This window comes from Medicago truncatula, chromosome 5 (assembly GCF_003473485.1).
Source record: "Medicago truncatula cultivar Jemalong A17 chromosome 5, MtrunA17r5.0-ANR, whole genome shotgun sequence".
Lineage (NCBI taxonomy): Eukaryota > Viridiplantae > Streptophyta > Magnoliopsida > Fabales > Fabaceae > Medicago > Medicago truncatula.
In genome coordinates, this window is record NC_053046.1 from 30,964,771 (window position 1) to 30,982,621 (window position 17,851).

General features: G+C 30.4%; 1 protein-coding gene and 1 long non-coding RNA gene across 2 annotated transcripts; one reads left to right on the forward strand and one right to left on the reverse strand.

The window, feature by feature from the left end:
- Window positions 1-6,920: 6,920 nt before the first annotated feature.
- On the forward strand, window positions 6,921-9,330 carry LOC112422209 (uncharacterized). The gene is made up of 3 exons (XR_003012517.2): window positions 6,921-6,956; window positions 7,153-7,228; window positions 9,056-9,330. It is a non-coding gene; the product is annotated as an uncharacterized lncRNA (long non-coding RNA).
- Window positions 9,331-13,107: 3,777 nt separating this feature from the next.
- On the reverse strand, window positions 13,108-13,991 carry LOC11411948 (uncharacterized). The gene has a single exon (XM_003615556.4). It carries the CDS (start codon window positions 13,781-13,783, stop codon window positions 13,463-13,465), a length of 321 nt encoding a protein of 106 aa, XP_003615604.1. The 5' UTR covers window positions 13,784-13,991; the 3' UTR covers window positions 13,108-13,462.
- Window positions 13,992-17,851: the final 3,860 nt, after the last annotated feature.

Below are 17,851 nucleotides of genomic sequence, written 5' to 3' on the forward strand. Positions count from 1 at the left end.
TAATACGGATCCTTTTTGAATTATAGGTCTACGACCCAACTGCAAGCACATCGAGAGTTATTGGTGGTAGATGGTGGCATGAAAGGAAGAAATAGTTTTAGAACTCATTTTATATAAGATAGTTTTAGATAATCTCTCTCTTGGATTTTTTTGAAAGTGTTGACTAATAGAGTTTAATACCGACTCATTGGCTATGGAAAATGTACTCTTCTTATTAATTTAGTGTCTTTTGGTTGTTCCCCAAAGTTTTGTTGATTGGTAATTCTCTACCAATCTTTGAATTATTTCTGCTAATTCCAGTAAGCTCAGCATCAAGAGAATATAACATGGCTTCTACTTCTAAAGATTTCTATTGAAACATTTGCCTTCTCAAGTTGTTAAAACACTGTATAATGTGAAAAGTACATATGCTCTCATTTAATATCTTAACAACTTCATTTGTGCTGTTAGTCATATGCTTTCAGTGGATTATTCTTTTATTTTATCTTGCATACTCTCATGTTGTCTAACTCTCTTTTCTTGGTCTCTGTTAGAAATTATGAGAAATATATGATAATAACTTTTCTATGTCTTAACACTGTTTTAGGATATCCTAAATGATTTGTTAGGATTTTTGTTATCAATGGGCATATAATACCATGTATATAAGTATATAATCTCTTATGTTTGTTTGTATTTATTGAATCAAGCCTATATTAAACAGATAGTTTAACAATTGTTTAACAAGATGGACATGATAGTTTTTGCTTGTCTGTCTAGGTTCCTGATTTTCATTATGTTGTATTATCTATAGCTGATACAATTTGGCATACAAGAAATAGGTTACGTGAATTCAAGTTTATTTATTGTTGATGGTGCGATTGCATGGTTCACTAAAATGGTTAAATCATTTGTGTAGTTTATTTATTGACCTATGTTGGAATTTTTGCCTTAACTGCGGTCCGTACCTTGACACCTTAATTAGAGAAAGTATATGGGTGCCTTACTTTAAATGTGAGCGTTTATCACCTTAATTACAAACAGTTTTGTGGTTTGGTCAATCTTCACCATACAAGTTGGTTTTGCAGAGTTCAGTTAGGTCTAATCTCGAATTCTAAGAACCTGTTATATAGTCCGTAGGAGGTGAGATAATTTTGCTTTGACCCTGTTGTTTATACCCTCATCATTTGCATTGCTTTTTCAATTTTTGAAGTAAATGAGAACAGGTTGTGGCAGTCTGATCTTAGTGATGTAAATCAAAACCATTATAGGCATACAAATATATTAAACTGTGTTTGTCTTGTTTCTTTTTCAATATAAGATTGCTATATGTTTAATATTGTTTGGATCCATTTTCTTAAGCTCATTGTTCCTTTCGTGTCAAAGGTCTTTTCTGCATTTGCAATTACATACAAATATGGTTGATAAGGTTGTGAAGGCCTCCAATGATTTTACTTTATTGACACAATTGAAGTTGCAGACTTCTATTTAAAACCATGGTTAAGGTCAAGAACACATGTTATTTTCAGCAAGTTTTCTCGGGACTTATCTCACAAACCAAGATTTCTTGATTGATTTTCTGAATTTTGGAAGTGGTCTTGTAAGTTTTTCTTTCTTCAACTATTGTAATTGCAAGATTTACTCCCTATACAATTATTAACAACAGGAAAAGTTTATTTCATACATCTTAAGGAAGATATATACTATCTTGGTATATGACAGTACACGTTCATTGTACTTGGATTCATCATGTTCTCTGAATGAATGATGTATTTAATTTTAAATTAGGGTGCAAATCTCGTAGGAGAGTGTGATTTCCTCGTTAAAAGTTTAAGAAGCTAGAGATTAGGGTGGATGAGTGAAGATCCTGCTAAAGCGTTTGTGTGTTATTATTGTTTTCAGGGTGTGGAAACCATCTATTTCTGTATAGGGACACACTTCATAGAACAGCCATATCCTAAGATCTTCGTTTATTAGCCACGTATGCATTTATCTGCATTTACTGTTACAAATCTCAATACTTTCTAGCTTTTTCCTGCAAGTTCTCGTGATTACATAAACTAAAACAACGAAAAGTGAGACTGTAAAATGCTTTTGATTGTCGTTGTTTTTGTTGTTTATCTAATTAGAAGAACTTGAAGACAAAAGCTGGAAAATATTACAAATCCTCATGTAAAATGAAAGCAAGTCATGTTTCTCATCCCTTGCCAAGAGGTTATGAAAGAGGTAAGTGGAGAAAAATATTCATCATCTATGAACATAAAAGAAATGCAACAGCACATTATTTTCATCACATTCTTTATGATTGATTCACTTTTCTACTCGGGTTATTTAACATCTTGCGGCTTCATTTCATGCTCGAGTGTTTAAATCGACAAGAACAAACAACGTAAAAACAGTGGATTAATAGTTTCATGAGCATAATTTAGTTGGTAAGAACAATGCATTGCAATATTCAAGGATTAGGGTTCGAACCCCCGATTCTCCACTTATTCACAAGATAGAAGTAGTGGATTCATTGTGCATGCACCAAGCTCATCACACCAAGCATGAAATACGGGCACGTGCATCCGAGACGCAAATAATTTGGTCCAACAAATGTAAGACAAACTTCATGAAAGTGCAAGAGAATCTGATTTGCTAGCTGGGCTTGATTCACTATTCTTTGGTTAATGTTGTTTGAGTTCTTGACCATCACTTGAGTTGCACTAGCATGGCTGGTTTATTGGTATCAAGGCTTGAATTGTAGGGTGTTCTCTCTTCTTTGATTATCTTCTATCTTCTTTAATCATCTTTTGCATATTCATCTGATTTGTTTTTAACTTAATTTTTTTTTTTTTAGAAAAAACCAACACAATTCAATCATCTCCTGTTTTCTTCAACTTCACTCTTCAATCCAGTAATCATTTTTAATTCAGTAAAAATTGTTGACTTGACCGTTGAAAATGATGAGATAACATAGTGAATAGTGATGTATAAGAGGGCTAAAATGAAAGATAATCTTCATTATTTTTCAAGTTCTCTCTCCCTCTCTCCCAGTAATTTTTTGTCGGTTGATAATTTTCTTTGTTCTTTTCTCTAATTCTGGATGCAGATCGCAAGGCCCTTGCTTACATTAACACTGGTATTTGTTATTGTGACATATCAAATTAACTTAAAACAAATATTTTTTCCGACAGTTACTTAAGACATTATTTGAAAAGTTGGATTTTTTTTTTTTAAGAAGCTAAAATGAATTATATTACCACCTAAAAAGAGTCCTTCCTAGCACAAGACGAACTAAGGAAGAAACAACAGTGTCCGAAACAATATTTACAAAAGTCTCCTGTACAGAGCAAGAAAAAGAAAAGAAAACCTTAGCCTATGCCCAACATGGTAAACGGACTAAGCCACCACCCATGATAATTGAGGAGAAGAGAAAAGTACTTCGCATTCAACCACGAAAAAGCAAGCAACTTAATCTTGTCGACCTGATAAACCGAGCATTCTTTGGCATTAAACATCCTATTGTTTCTTTCTTTTGAAAAGTTGGATTTTATGTTACATGGAACTCGTTAACTTAACTAAAAACTAAGGCCTTAATAAATTAATTAGAGCTCGCATTTTTTGTGACTTAAATGAGTTTCAATTTATAGATTCCAAAAAACGAGACCAGATTACCTTCATGGCTTAGGTTACTTCATGGTTAATTTTGGTTTCATGCTAGCTAAGTTTACTTTTATGGTTTATGTAAGGTTAATATACTCACTAGTCAAGTAATCTTCACCATTACATCCTTTTACTCTTTTTAGATACAAAATATATTCGAAAAAGGTAATAAATAATACAGTAAAATTCATATCTAGCCTAGATTTTTCGTATTTGCACAAAATCGAGGTTTTTTTTTTTTTTTTAGAGTTTCTTGTAAAGTGCTCTAAAATATATATGTAAAATAACGTCATTTTGACACTTATCAATTCTCTTTCACTTAAAACTTTGTTTGTGAAGTCCTACAAAAAGTAGGTTCAAGGCATAATTCACGAAATTTCCATAGTACGTCATGGATCTTTATAAGGTCTGTGATTAATTTTTTTTGAACAAGAGGTCTGTGATTAATCAAACAATTTAAATCAAATCTAAAAAACTTACATGATTCTTAATAATGCAAATTCAAAATCAAATTCTACAAATAGTCATAAATCAAGACATGAATATGAATTAACTATTTATTTAAACTAGGATTATAAGTTTTCAGTTGAACAATAATCGACTCAAAATCACAATCCTCAGAACTGAATACACTAAAGCCGGTGATGTTTCTCTAAATTTAGACAATACATGTACATGTACATCAAATTTATTTTAAAATACATATAAGCAATGTAATCAAACATGTATTAACAATTAATCTTTTATTCCCATATCATTAATGAAAGTTTTTTTTTTTTTTTTTTTAAATCACTCATACTTTTTCTTTCTAATATAAAATATTTTCTTCTAATAACATCTCAATTATTTTTTGTTACACCCCAAATTAACAGAAATACTCCTATCTCTTTCTTGAATTTTCACCCATTATCCTATATCTCTCTCATCTACCTCATTCTATGTCCATCATCTCCCGTTCAATTTTTCTCTCTTTGATAATTGACAAGTGATTAAAGAAGGGATATATAATTTTCTTCATTTATTGGCAATAACTTTTCCCTTCATTTTTTCGGTACCGTAGGAAAAATCACATTGTAAGTTTTTTCAATTGAACAAACTCACATGTATGATTTTGAGAGTTTTTCACTCTTTTTGAATTCAACTTTCAATCACATAAACTCAATTTACACATGTATGATTTTTTTGAGGTGTTAAGGGTTGTTTTGCCCTTTTGATAAAATTTTAGTGAACTTTTGTGTGTAACAAACTGTTTTTGGGGTGTAACTATAAAAAAATCAATATAAATTTAACTACATTTTTTAATACATGAAAAAAAATATAAAAGGACGTATAATAAAATATAGAAGAATATTACTCCCTCCATTTTAAAATGAGTGTCGTTTTAGCCAATTGCATACGGATTAAAGAATGAAATAAAATAGTCAAATGTCATAGCAATTTTACTAAAATAACGTTACTTTATAAGAACAAGACAAACTTAAAGTTGCATTAGAAATTGTGTGAGAGAGAAAAGTTAGAGTATTTATTGAGGGTAAAGTTGGAAGAAAAAAATTAAAGTTGTATTGGAAATGTAAAATGACATTCATTTTGCAACAATTTTTTTTTGTTAAAACGACACTCATTTTAAAACGGAGGGAGTAGTCTGTGGTTTGACTAATAATCAATTGTTATCAGATGGTCATGATTACGATAGAGGAAAATATAAACAGGCTTGAAGAATAGTTGAGGTTTTGGTTAGTCTCTCGTTCCCCAAACAAAAACATTACCCTTAATTTTTGGCACTTCATATCGCATCCACAATGGAGACTCTTAATTTTGAGTATTTAAGCAGCTTTTATATACACATTACTCATTTATAATTTTTTTTTGTTAAATATGTTTTTGGTCTTTATAAATTTGTCAACTTTTCATTTTAGTCCTTTTAAAAAATTTCTTCAACTTTTAGTCCCCCATAAGTTTTCCATCTTCACTTTTGGCCCCTTCTTTAAAGTAAACTCATATGTAGAATCAATATTTTTTTTAATAAAATTTGGTAGAAAAATTTATAATTTTATAATATTATAAGAATCTCTCCAAAAAAAATTAGAAATTTTTAACAAAACATGAATTAAATATGAATTTTTATATTTTTGACGGTTAAAAATTCATATTTAATATATGTTTAGTTAAAAAATTCTATTTTTTTTTAGAAAATGTTTTTACAATATTCTACATATTTCTACACAATTTCATTAAAAAAAAAATATACAAAAATTAACTTTAAAATAGGAACAAAAAATAGTGATTAAAAATTTTATAGGGACCAAAAGTTGAAGGAAATTTTTAGAGGAACTAAGATGAAAAGTTGATACATTTATATAGACCAAAAACATATTTAACCCAATTTTTTTTAATAGAAGTATCTAAAAAGCACTCCATCACTTTAATGCAACACCACCTCTGACAAAAGATAAAATAAGTCTCACCAATAAATAAAGTATGTCAAACAAACATTATAAAACGATTAATTTAATGAAAAATATTGTGAGGTATACTTAAAAATATAATGTTTATGTGAGACTTTAAATCTTAAAGACCCCAAAAAAATTCTCTATAATAAGATATTTATTAGATACGAGATATGGTTAAAACCATATTCTTACGCAACACGTCACACACCCCAAAACACGCTGCTATATAAAATCATCATTACGTGCTAAATTACACACCCGTAGCGCACGGTCTTATCCTTCACACCCCAAAACACTACTATATAAAATAAAAAAGCTTCAAACTTCGTCACTCCATTCTCTACTCAACACTCTCTCTGAGGTAAGTTTTCTTTCGTTCTTCTTCTCCAATCGCAATTTCCTTTATCTTCTCTTGCTTAACAGTTTATCTTTTTCTCTGTGAAAAACTAATTTCCCGTTCATGTTTTGGCTCATCTCTTTTCAGTTTTTCTTTCTCCACTCATTTTCATTTTCTCACCCATTTCATTCTCTACTAATTTTCACTACTAACTTGAAATTAATCAGATAATGGTAGAAAATGAGAATCAATTTCCCCCTTTTCTTCACTCTAAATTGGGATTCAAATCTGAAAACTGAAAAAACTGTGACATTTCAATCTTGTTCGTAAGCTGTTTTACACAAATTTGGACGAACCGGTACGAACTGATTCACGATTCCCTTGTTAACTATGGTTCACACACACACATACATATAATGCTGTTGTTGTTCGAGCAAGCATGTGCAGAATTTTGGATTGTGTTTGTTATATGGTGCTTATCGAAATTTTTTGATTGATTTTGTAGGCTTGGTTATGATAGTTTCAACATGTTCATTAAACAGGTAATTGTGTTTTGAACTACTTTTATACATTTACTTATTTTTCATTTGTTTTTGCGTCTACTGTTATAGTAACATTGATGGTTGAATCACTTTTTTGTATTTAACTTTTTCTTCTTAGATTTCATTTATATCGTTACTTTTTGGAGTTGATTACTTGCTAAATGAATTTTTGATGCACTTTTTGTATTTTTTTTAGGTTGTGATTGAAGGTTTCAAGAGTTACCGAGAGCAAATTGCCACGGAGGATTTCAGTCCTAAAGTTAACTGTGTTGGTAATAATTTTTTTCGAAAGCTTTTGGATATATATAGCATCCGAGCAATGTAGGAATGATTACTAATATTTTGTCGAGAAGTGCATGACTATATTTTTTTAGAAATTGGCAAAGTGAATTCTTGAATAAGCAATATGTTTTTTATTCTATTCGATATGATTATCCAAAATCCAAATGAAAGGATTTACTTTAGAACAAAACTTCGATTCCATTTCTTAATCGAGGCTACTGAAAGGAATCAGAATCCTATTTGGATGATGAGTTAGAGAGTGGGGTTTACTAAACGAATATTTACTAGTTAAACTATTTCTGGGAAAGGGCTAGCAAACTGAATCATACCTATTGGGAAGTACATTCTCATCATTTGCACTACTTCTTTATACTCTCACTGGAACTTTTACCCGTGCTACCGCCCGGGTCATAAACAAAGGAGAAGGTAATATGTTGCAATATGGGACCCGTTGGTTTTTGAAAAAAAAAATCTATTTTTGTTAACTAAAAAATCACAAAGTCGTCCATGATATATTGTGACTTCCGTTCAAATCAAAAGTTACAGGTACTTAAGTTCAAATCAAAATCGAAAAAAAAAAAAAAAAAGAAAAGGAAATACAAATTAGTAAGAACGATAAAAATCAAAGAAAAATAAACGGTTCAATTTCTCCAATTTAACAGCAAATGATCTCCTACCATTAGAGAAGCATATCTAGCATTACCTCAACCCGCCACTGAGTTCAGCGACACATATGAAAAGGTGGAAGGACAGGTTTCCGATGAGAAAATGGTGAGTTTGCTCTGAGAAATTATTGTAGAAGCAAATGAAAGAAGATTAGTAGAAAGAGAGAGACTACATAGTGGTGAGTGATGAGGAAGAAGAGAGATAATTCGTTTTTAGCTGGAACCGTAATATTAAAAGCTGAGGAATTTCAATGCTTTCTAAAAGTCTGATATCATGGAACCGTCCAATTATTCAGTAAAGAATGCACTAAATGCTGCATGAAAATAGGAAGGGACACAACAATAGCTAGGCTAATTGCTAATTTCGAAATACACAAAATAAGGAGTGAATGAGGGAGAAATTGAATTTCAAATAGCATATATGGGTCAAATTTTTGCTTTGGAAAATATCATTGTTATTAATAACATATATTGGTAAATGCTAGTAGGTTTGTTCCAATAAAATAATTTGAAATTCAAATTTCCAAACACTTTAGGGCCAAATTTTTGTAGGGTTATCTCACTTAGCATTTAATGCTGCAATTTTGGAGCCAAATTTATAGGGTTAAGTTGTTGCAACCTAATAAGATTAAAGAGTAAGGGATGCTTCTTCCTTGTGTTTATTCCATGTAATTTACTGTGTAGTTGTTTCAAATTAATGTGCCTGAATGGTATTTCTTAGTAACATCAATAGTATCTGTTTGCTCTAAAATTCATTAATGTGATACTCTTATTTGGGGCCAGGCAAAGTGGAAGTAACTCGTATTTTTCATGTGCTAGACAGTTCGAACTCTTAGTTTTTCTGGAAAAATGATAAACTGACTAGATTTTATTTGGTAACAAACTGAATTGGTTTGAACTTATTCTTGTCATTTTTAAAATTTAACATAGTAAGAAAAGGTTTAGTTGTTTGTTGATCCTTGTTTTTATGATTTTATATATATTATAATACAATTACTACATAATGAACTTGCATCTCTGTTAAATCAATGAATAATGACATTTTAATAACAAGTCAAAGGCACTGAAATGCCCTGATACCGTGGTTGGCCCATTCTATCTTTTATAGTAAATTTTGTTTTAATTTTGAAGTGTGCATTTATGTATTATTAGGTGTTTCTACTTGCATGGTTCGACCTAAATCAGCTCTTGGAACCCTTCAATGTCAACAACTTAGCTGTCAAACTCTCCAACCTGCACTTTTGTGCATTGGTGCTACATAACATAGGTCTTAGTAACTCAAAAGCTTGATAACTCTTCATTAGTTTTTGTAAATCCTTTTTACTCATGTTAATATCTTGTGCTTACTGTGGTAAGTAACCATTGATCCATAGAGAAGATCTTTGGAGGATTGGTTGATAATATACAAAAAGTCTTAGAAGCTGGAAGATCTTGGTGTGTGTGATTTGAATCCGCTTTATTTGCAAAAATGTTAGGCTGAAAAACGAAAATTGTTTCATGTTTGATCTGAAGAGAGTTTAGGATACAAGACACCAACACTGTTCAACACTTTCTAATTAATTAGCAGCAAAAAAACACTTTATAATTAATTAAAATTTAAATGGGGCATAGGGACCGTTTGGATTAGGCTTATTTTGAGCTTATGCAAAACAACTTATGCAAAAAAATAAGCTTTTATGTTAATTTATAAGTTCTCACTGACGTAAATTGCATCTTTATAAACTCTTTTTCATAAACTACATTTACAAACTTATGAATAATACATAAGAAAAAAAAAAAAATTGCATAAGTTGTCTTGTATAAGCTCAAAATAAGTCTAATCCAAACTTGTCCTTACTATGTTTATGTCGGGCTTATATTATTTAGTGAGATACATTTTTACTTGATTAGTGAGTTGATAACAATCCTAAAATATAATACGCGTCTTAAATATAAGCAAAAATTCTCTTTTCAAAATCCAAATTTTTTGAATAATTGATCAGATAAGACTTATGTCACTAATTTGATATTTTCAGAAGCAAGATGATTAATAATTAGGACACTATTTTATAAACAGTTGAATATATATATAAACATAGTGTCCTAATTATTAATCATCTTACTTCTCCATTTCATGCTTGAGTTATTATTTATTAAATAAAAAATTCCAATAAGCAAAATTTCTCTTTTCAGAAGCAAGATGATTAATAATTAGGACACTATGTTTATATATATAAATAATTAGGACACTATTTTATAAACAGTTGAATATATATATAAACATAGTGTCCTAATTATTAATCATCTTGCTTCTCCATTTCATGCTTGAGTTATTATTTATTAAATCAATCCCATATCTAAGTGGAGAATATCAAAGCCCTGTCTTTTTCTTTTGGCATGTGGTCCTCACATCTGCTAATAATTTTCTGACAGAAATATAATGCTTCTAAGTTGCATTTTCTGAATAGAAATAAAATATTACATGATTTTGTTCATAAGGAATTCCAAAGTGGTCGCAGGTTTCACACGAAGTATTGACCAAGACCTTTGGCAAGTATATGTGTGGACTCAACAATGTTTTCTCAATGAGTGGAATATTTGATGTGGACTTTAAATTATCAAACTTTAAAGCATGCTTGATTACACTCTTTTGCTTTCTTTTATATACACAAAGGTCATAGAAACTGCATTAACATTCAAAGCTTCACATTATACCTCTGGATTATCTTATTTTAGAGCTTATGCAAATAAATATGTTTATGTATTATTTATAAGCTTGTTAATGTAGTTTAAGAAAAAACAGTTTATGAAAGTACAATTTTCATTAGTGAGAACTTATGAATTAAGATAAAAACTTATTTATTTGCATAAGCTCTTTTTCATAAGCTCAAAATAAGCTCAATCCAAACAGGACCTTAATAAACAACTTAATTAAGTGCTTATTTTATAAGCGCTTATCATACAGCTGTTTAATTTTTGTTTATAACAAAATATAAAATAAGTCAAACTATTCCTATACAAGTTATAAGTTGTTTTCATAAGTTATCTTAGAGAGTTTATATAAATAAGCTGAAAACAACTTAGATACGTCATAAGCTGTTTTCATAATCTCTCCAAACCAGTCTTATAAGTTATAAGTATTTATGCTAGTAGATAAATTCAACGCTTTTAATGGATAAAATTTATAGCAGCAAATCGGTTAGGCAATGTGTCTTGTTTGTACTTGCAGAATTTACAAATAACAATGGTACACAATTCAAAGTGTTGGTTTTGTAAGCTTCTTCTATTGAAGTAAGTAACTGATGTGTAGTCCCCACCTTCCTAATTTTTTATTGTCTTGTTTCTGAGGTAGGAATGGAATGATGACATAATTGCTTTAAACTAAATATTCCTGCTATCTTTGGTTTCACTCAAGTTAGATGCCTTTTGTCCACTTCTCCATTACATGGAAATCATAAAGTATGATCTACAAAGTCACAAGGAGGCTCTGCCTCTGAAATGCAAAGTGCTTCTGCTACTTTTTTACTTCTTAAATATATATATGCTTCTTTTCTGACCACCTTAATCCACTTTTGTGCTTGTTCTTTCACACAGGTTTTTCATGACAACCATTCTCAAATGAAAAATAGTGTAATAAATTTGTCTATAAGTTCTTGCTTCTTATTCAAGCACACAAGACCCTCCTCATTCCAATAGCTCTCACCTAACAGCTTTACATGTATGGTATATTTCTCTATAAAATATTAATACTATCATCATGCAAACAATAGTAAGCAACAAAATGAGTCACAATGAGAAAACAAGCTTTTCATGGAGACAAAATTCTAATAGAAAATCGGCTAGAAATCGACATGTTAGGAGCTGTACGTTCAGGATTCCTTGGCAATCGGAATTCTCTCCCATTGAACTTGTCAAGGATCTTGCAGAAAGAGTGACAAATGCTTTACGCTTGGTCTCTCGGAGGAGATCTTTAAACCGAGACTCGTCTTCCTTAGGAAGATCAGCATCAGCAGGGTCATCTGCTGCTTCTCATAGGACGGCTGCTGTTGAGGATTGCATTGAATTCATCCACTCTTCTTTTTCTAGATCGAATTCCTCAACCAAAACATCCCACGAAGATTCTATAGAAGCTGCTTGAGATACTTATGATCACAGAATAAACGACAAAGGTGTCTGCTTATTGTATATAAACAGAATTAGTTTATACTTTTTTTTTTCTCTTCTTGGATTTTTCTAATAATGTGCATTTCATTTCAGCAAAATAGTAAGTTTGATTTTCAGTAAACAACCATCTTCACTTGCCTGTTTATTCTTTCTGTAAGATTATATTGAGCTGTTATGAAATCAACTTCTGTGTTCAACCAAGAGCAACAAACTATTTCCTTCATTAGAAGTGTTATGAGTTCAAGGTTTTCCGAATCTTAATAATTTGTATGTGGAAGATGTTATACTCAGTGACCCTAGTTTATCAGAGATTAACTCTGTCAAGCAGGTACTTGTTTCGACCTTCAAAATTAAGTATTTGAGCTCCCTAAAATGCATACTTAGATTGGACGTGGATCGTTCCATTAAAGTATTCACCCCAATCAGAGAGAATATGCCCTTGATATTCTCTCTGACAAAGGTTTGATTGCAGCCAAGCCCTGTCTTACTCCTCTCACCAAGCTTGATGCATCTTTGCCTCCTTATTACAATCCATCAGCATATAGAAGACTTGTGTGCAGATTACTATATCTTACCAAAACTTTTCATGTTATATGTTTTGTAGTTCAATTTCTTAGCCAATTCATGTCTGCTTCCACTACTCTACACTGTCAGGCTAACTAAATCGATCAGTAAACTAACTATCTACGTCTTTCTATCATTTCAAGTTTAGAGTTTGCTATATACAACTTGTATTTAGTAACAATTAACCCTGAACCGTATCAACAACACAAATAATGCTGGAGTTATCTAAGTCCAATGGTTAGAGCAAGTTTGAAATTTGGCTTTGAATTTCATCTACTTCATCATAACTTCGAACTAGTTAAAATTCCATGTAACCTATGAAAATTTCCCAAAATTATCATCAACAAACAGAAGAAATCATAAGCTTATAATTATCATCTCCACTTAGACCAACAACATTATAACTGCCTAGCTCATTACATGACCTAACAAGGTTCATTTAGAATGAATTTCCATGACTTCAAAAACCAGGACTAAAACCACCATATAAAGCAAGATTGTGTAAATTGTAGATCGAATCTGATTGATTAGCGGCTACGAGGCACTGATACAGATGCACACATAAAACCAACATTGACACGTAAACATTGCTAATAATTTGAAAAAATATAAGTGATTCTACTATGTAGTAGCCACATGCATTGGACACCAGACACACCTTTAATTTATGTCGATGCTACTGAACCAAAATGAATCAATTGGTTTGTTCTATAAATTGAAATATATATAAACCAGAAAAACAAACAACATATTATAGTCCTCATAATGTTTAACAGATTAAAATCTAAATAAACAGAAACATATATAACATACATGCAGTTGGAAAAGGTACTTGCATGAACATTTCTTCAATTAATCCTTGTTAAAAAATCCTCCAAAACCACCCTTCTTCTTTTGTGGAACTACAACAGAGTTCTTGCCACCACTAGTAGTGCCTTTACCACTAGTAGTACCTCTACTAGTAGTGCCTCTACTATTATTCTTCTCTTCAACCTTCTTGAGAATAGGATCAGTTTCATAGAACTGATCTTCTTTTGTTAAACCACCAACAATCCAATCCCAAAAACCTTTCTCTTGCTTGCTACTGCCACCACCTGTAGTACCCTTTGCACCTGTAGCTGCAAAGACTCTTCCCGTTGTTGGAACCATTGGCAACATGGTGATAGAAGCCATTAATTCTCCTAGCTTAATTTGAAAAATTATATCAACTAGAAAACTAAAATATAATATAAATTCTCTTTGCCTAGTGTTATTGATGATATATATATTTGTTTTGTGGCTATTTTTGTGTAGTAAATGTGAGGAGTTGGATTGAGTTTGTATGATGATATGGGAATTGAGGAGCAAATTATGGCACGAGGTATCCACAAGTGTATTATCTTGTCTTGAATATTTATGAGTATTTCTCAATAGAGGAATGATTATAGCACGGTTGTGAATTTGACGTGTGGCACAATCAAAACCAGTTTTTACTTTTATTTTTAGTCCACAAACCTGTTTCTTTGAGCACCTTGGTGGGCCAATAATGATTAGGATGCCCTTTACCAAAACATTGATATTAATTAAATGATTGAAATACAATTGGTATTTTAAAAGGGGTAAATAATACTTTAAAAAAAAAAGGGAAAATAATTTAAATTAAAGAAGTATTTTCTCTAATTCAAATTATAAGTCGATTTGAAGAAAAAAATTATCATAAAATAATCGCATTAAATACCTTTGAAACATTATTGATTTTTTTTTCTTCCAATTATACATTTTACTATTTAATACCCTCTTCTTTCAATAGTTTAAATGTTTTTCCCTATACCATGAATGAATAATAATTTTGTAAATTTATATAATTCCCTTTTCCCATACAACATTGATTATTTCTTAATTTGTGTCAAATAGTCAAAACGACTTATAATTTGCGGTCTAATTCCCTTTTGCAATATATAAAATGATCTTGAATGTCTTTTTTTTTTTTTACTAAAAATAAGTGATATTCACTCATTCAAATTGATAGAGTACATCGATATAATACAAATTCCTTAAAAAAGGATGAATCACAAACTCACAACATCTAGTATAAAACGGCAAAGTACATAGACCTATAAATATATTCAAGCCTCAAGAATACATATGTCTCAGGATCTGCAACGTTGACGACTCGAGAGAGAGAGTTGAATATCATTTTGATTAATAATAGTATTTTCTTCCACAATTTTTTTTTTATAAAAATCTAGCTTTGACATTAATATTTTTAATTAATATATGAGTTATTTTATTTTAAATCTAAACTATATACAAAAGGAATACATAAATTTGGTCTGATTTTTTCACTTCCAATTATAATCCTAAACAAATTTGTGTATAAGAATGCTATATTATTGCTGTCATTAAAAAAGATTATAATTTATATTATATTTGTTATATTGTTGGTGTCATTGAAAGATAAGTATAATTTGTTAAAATATGAAAGTGTAGTACCTATAATTTTAATTAAAAACAAAATAAATTTAATCAAAATGTTCATTTTCTTTTTAAGGAATCAAAATATAAATTTCATAAAATCTACTTTTCGTAATTTATACGTGTTAGTGCAATAATATTATATTACCACTAGAGTTAATTCACATGGTCCAAGATAATATAATTTTCTTATTTTTGTTTTTTTCATTCCAATATTTTTCTTATTTAAAAACTATCATTTTTTCCTAACTGTTGTTTCAGAATTTCGCACAAGGCCATTTTCTGAAAGCGGTTAAACTGTCTCTAACGACTGTTTCTCTTGCACTCCACCATATATGTAATTGCAAGCTTACAAAGAAAATGGGAGGAAGTTGGCATTGAAACTTGGAATTTTTAAAAATAAAAAATAAAAAATTGTCATACAAGATATCGACTTGATTTCAGTAGTTAAAGGCAATGTACCTTACTAACACTCACTCAATCTAGGATTCCCTTTAAAATAAAAAATTGTTATAAAATTTATTGTCGTCTTATTCTTTTTCTAAGAAGCTAAAATATTACTTAAAAAATGTCAATTAGAAATCTCATAAAATCAACTTTGATTTTTAACTAGTGTTTAAGAAAACTAAAATTAATACCATCTGGTTTGGGGTTTTTGTAACTGTCACACTCCTACACTCCCTTCTTCACCTCATCACCAAAATGTCTCAACACTGGTCTGATTATTGATAGATTTAAAATGATTAAAGACAGTTAACATCAATGTTGACGATTAAATTAATTCATTTATTAGATATCACATGAAAAAATTTATAGTTGATATATCCTTCTTTGATTTATAACAATGGAGAAGGAAGAGAATTATGCCACTACCTATTTCGATTAATGCCGGATAAGGAAAATAATTGAGAAGAAAGAGAATGCAATTCTTCTACTTCAATGTAATCTAACTCGTCCATTCCCTATTTGTTATCAAGAAAAGAAATACATTCTTTCACGCTTTTAATCCTCCCATGGTAGAATAAACCTCCATCAACTGGGCATGACAATGGGTGGGATAGGACGGATTCTCATATCCTACTTCCATTTACTTACCTGTTATCCTTCGTATATTCAACAGAGATGAGAAATCGAATCACATCCTCGTCTCCGACGGGTTCAGGTATCCTCGACTCATCTCCATCCCTACAATGGATTTTTTTTTAATAAAAATAAAAGTATTTTTTACCCCGAGCGCAATGTTGTAATGCATTATCCAGCAACAAGATGATGACGATCGATGACTATGGTGATTGAGAAGAGAGAGGCCAAGAGTGTTAGATATTGAAAGAGAAAAGAGAGAATTATGATAAGTGAGTGTCATCTGAAATACTGAGACTCTGACAATGTAAATGAAATGATTTAGAGTTTGAGTTTCTATTTAAATAAAAGGGGTAGTAAATTGATTTTGTACATTCGGGACGGGTTTGGGTATGAGTTCGAAGTGGGTACCTATATCCCCGTTACCCATCATGTACCCGTGTTTTGAAATCGGAGAACCCAAACTCATACACAAACTCAATCAAAGCGGAAAAACCCGTCAAATTGAATTTGGTTCAAGCGGATACCCACAAATATGGGTTTTTGTTGTCATGTCTACCAGCAAGGTGATATCCTACATAGTAAAAATATCCCTAGAAGGTCCAATCGATCAACATAAAGAAAAACCCATATCTTAGGAACTTCCAAGATGAAAAGGAATAAGCAGGGAGTATGCTAGTTTTTTTTGTTAACCTTTTAGTTTTTGTCTTATAGTCTAATGAACTACTCCCTCCGTCCTAAATTGTATGTCGTTTTGGAAAAAATATTTGTCCCAAATTATATGTCGTTTTACAATATCAATGAAATATTAATGTTACTTTTCCTATTATATCCTTAACTATTAATTACTCTCTCTTCTTTCAATTATTTCATTTATCTTTTCCATACCATTTATTAAGGATAATTTTGTAAAACAACTTATAATTTCTCTTCCCCACACAATATTAATTACATTTCTTAATATGTGTGAAATGATCAAAACGTCTTACAATTTGGGACGGAGGGAGTAAAATTTCAATTAAAAATGAATAACAAACTCGACCTCTATATAAAAAATGCAATGTCCCTATCAATAAATGATGTTCGCAGAAACACACAATTTTTAGTTTATAAAAAGTATCCAAGTTACTAGAAAAATGAACTGAAATGAAATAATGAAAATGGAGTTTAATAAGTTTATATTATAGTATATGAAGGAATATAGATAATGTATCGGTACCATTTTTCCTTGGGAGCTTCTACGGTACACCTCAATTTTTGAGGTGTACCGATACTCTGTTTCATAAATTTATAAATTAAGGATCATTTTATGAAATAAGTTGTTATTTGTCATTATTTATATTTTAGAAAACACCATCTCATGAGAAAAAAAAAATCATTTCATTGTTTATATGAATTATATTAAATTTTTAACATTTTCTCATAAAAAATAATCAATATTCTTTATTATGAGCAATAAAAATTCAAAAAAAGTAAATTTTATTTCATCGACGCTTTTGATAAATAAGATTTAATTATTATAATTGTCAATGATAGAAAATAATTTTTTTTTTCAAAAAACAATCAATTTAATTATTAATTTAATGTTTGGTGTACCGGTACACTCAAAATATCGAGTGTACCATAGAATTTGTCTTTTTCCTTTACATGATCTTTTTGAAAGATCCTTTGCATGTCATGTGTCAAAAGAAAATAACTGCCCGGTTT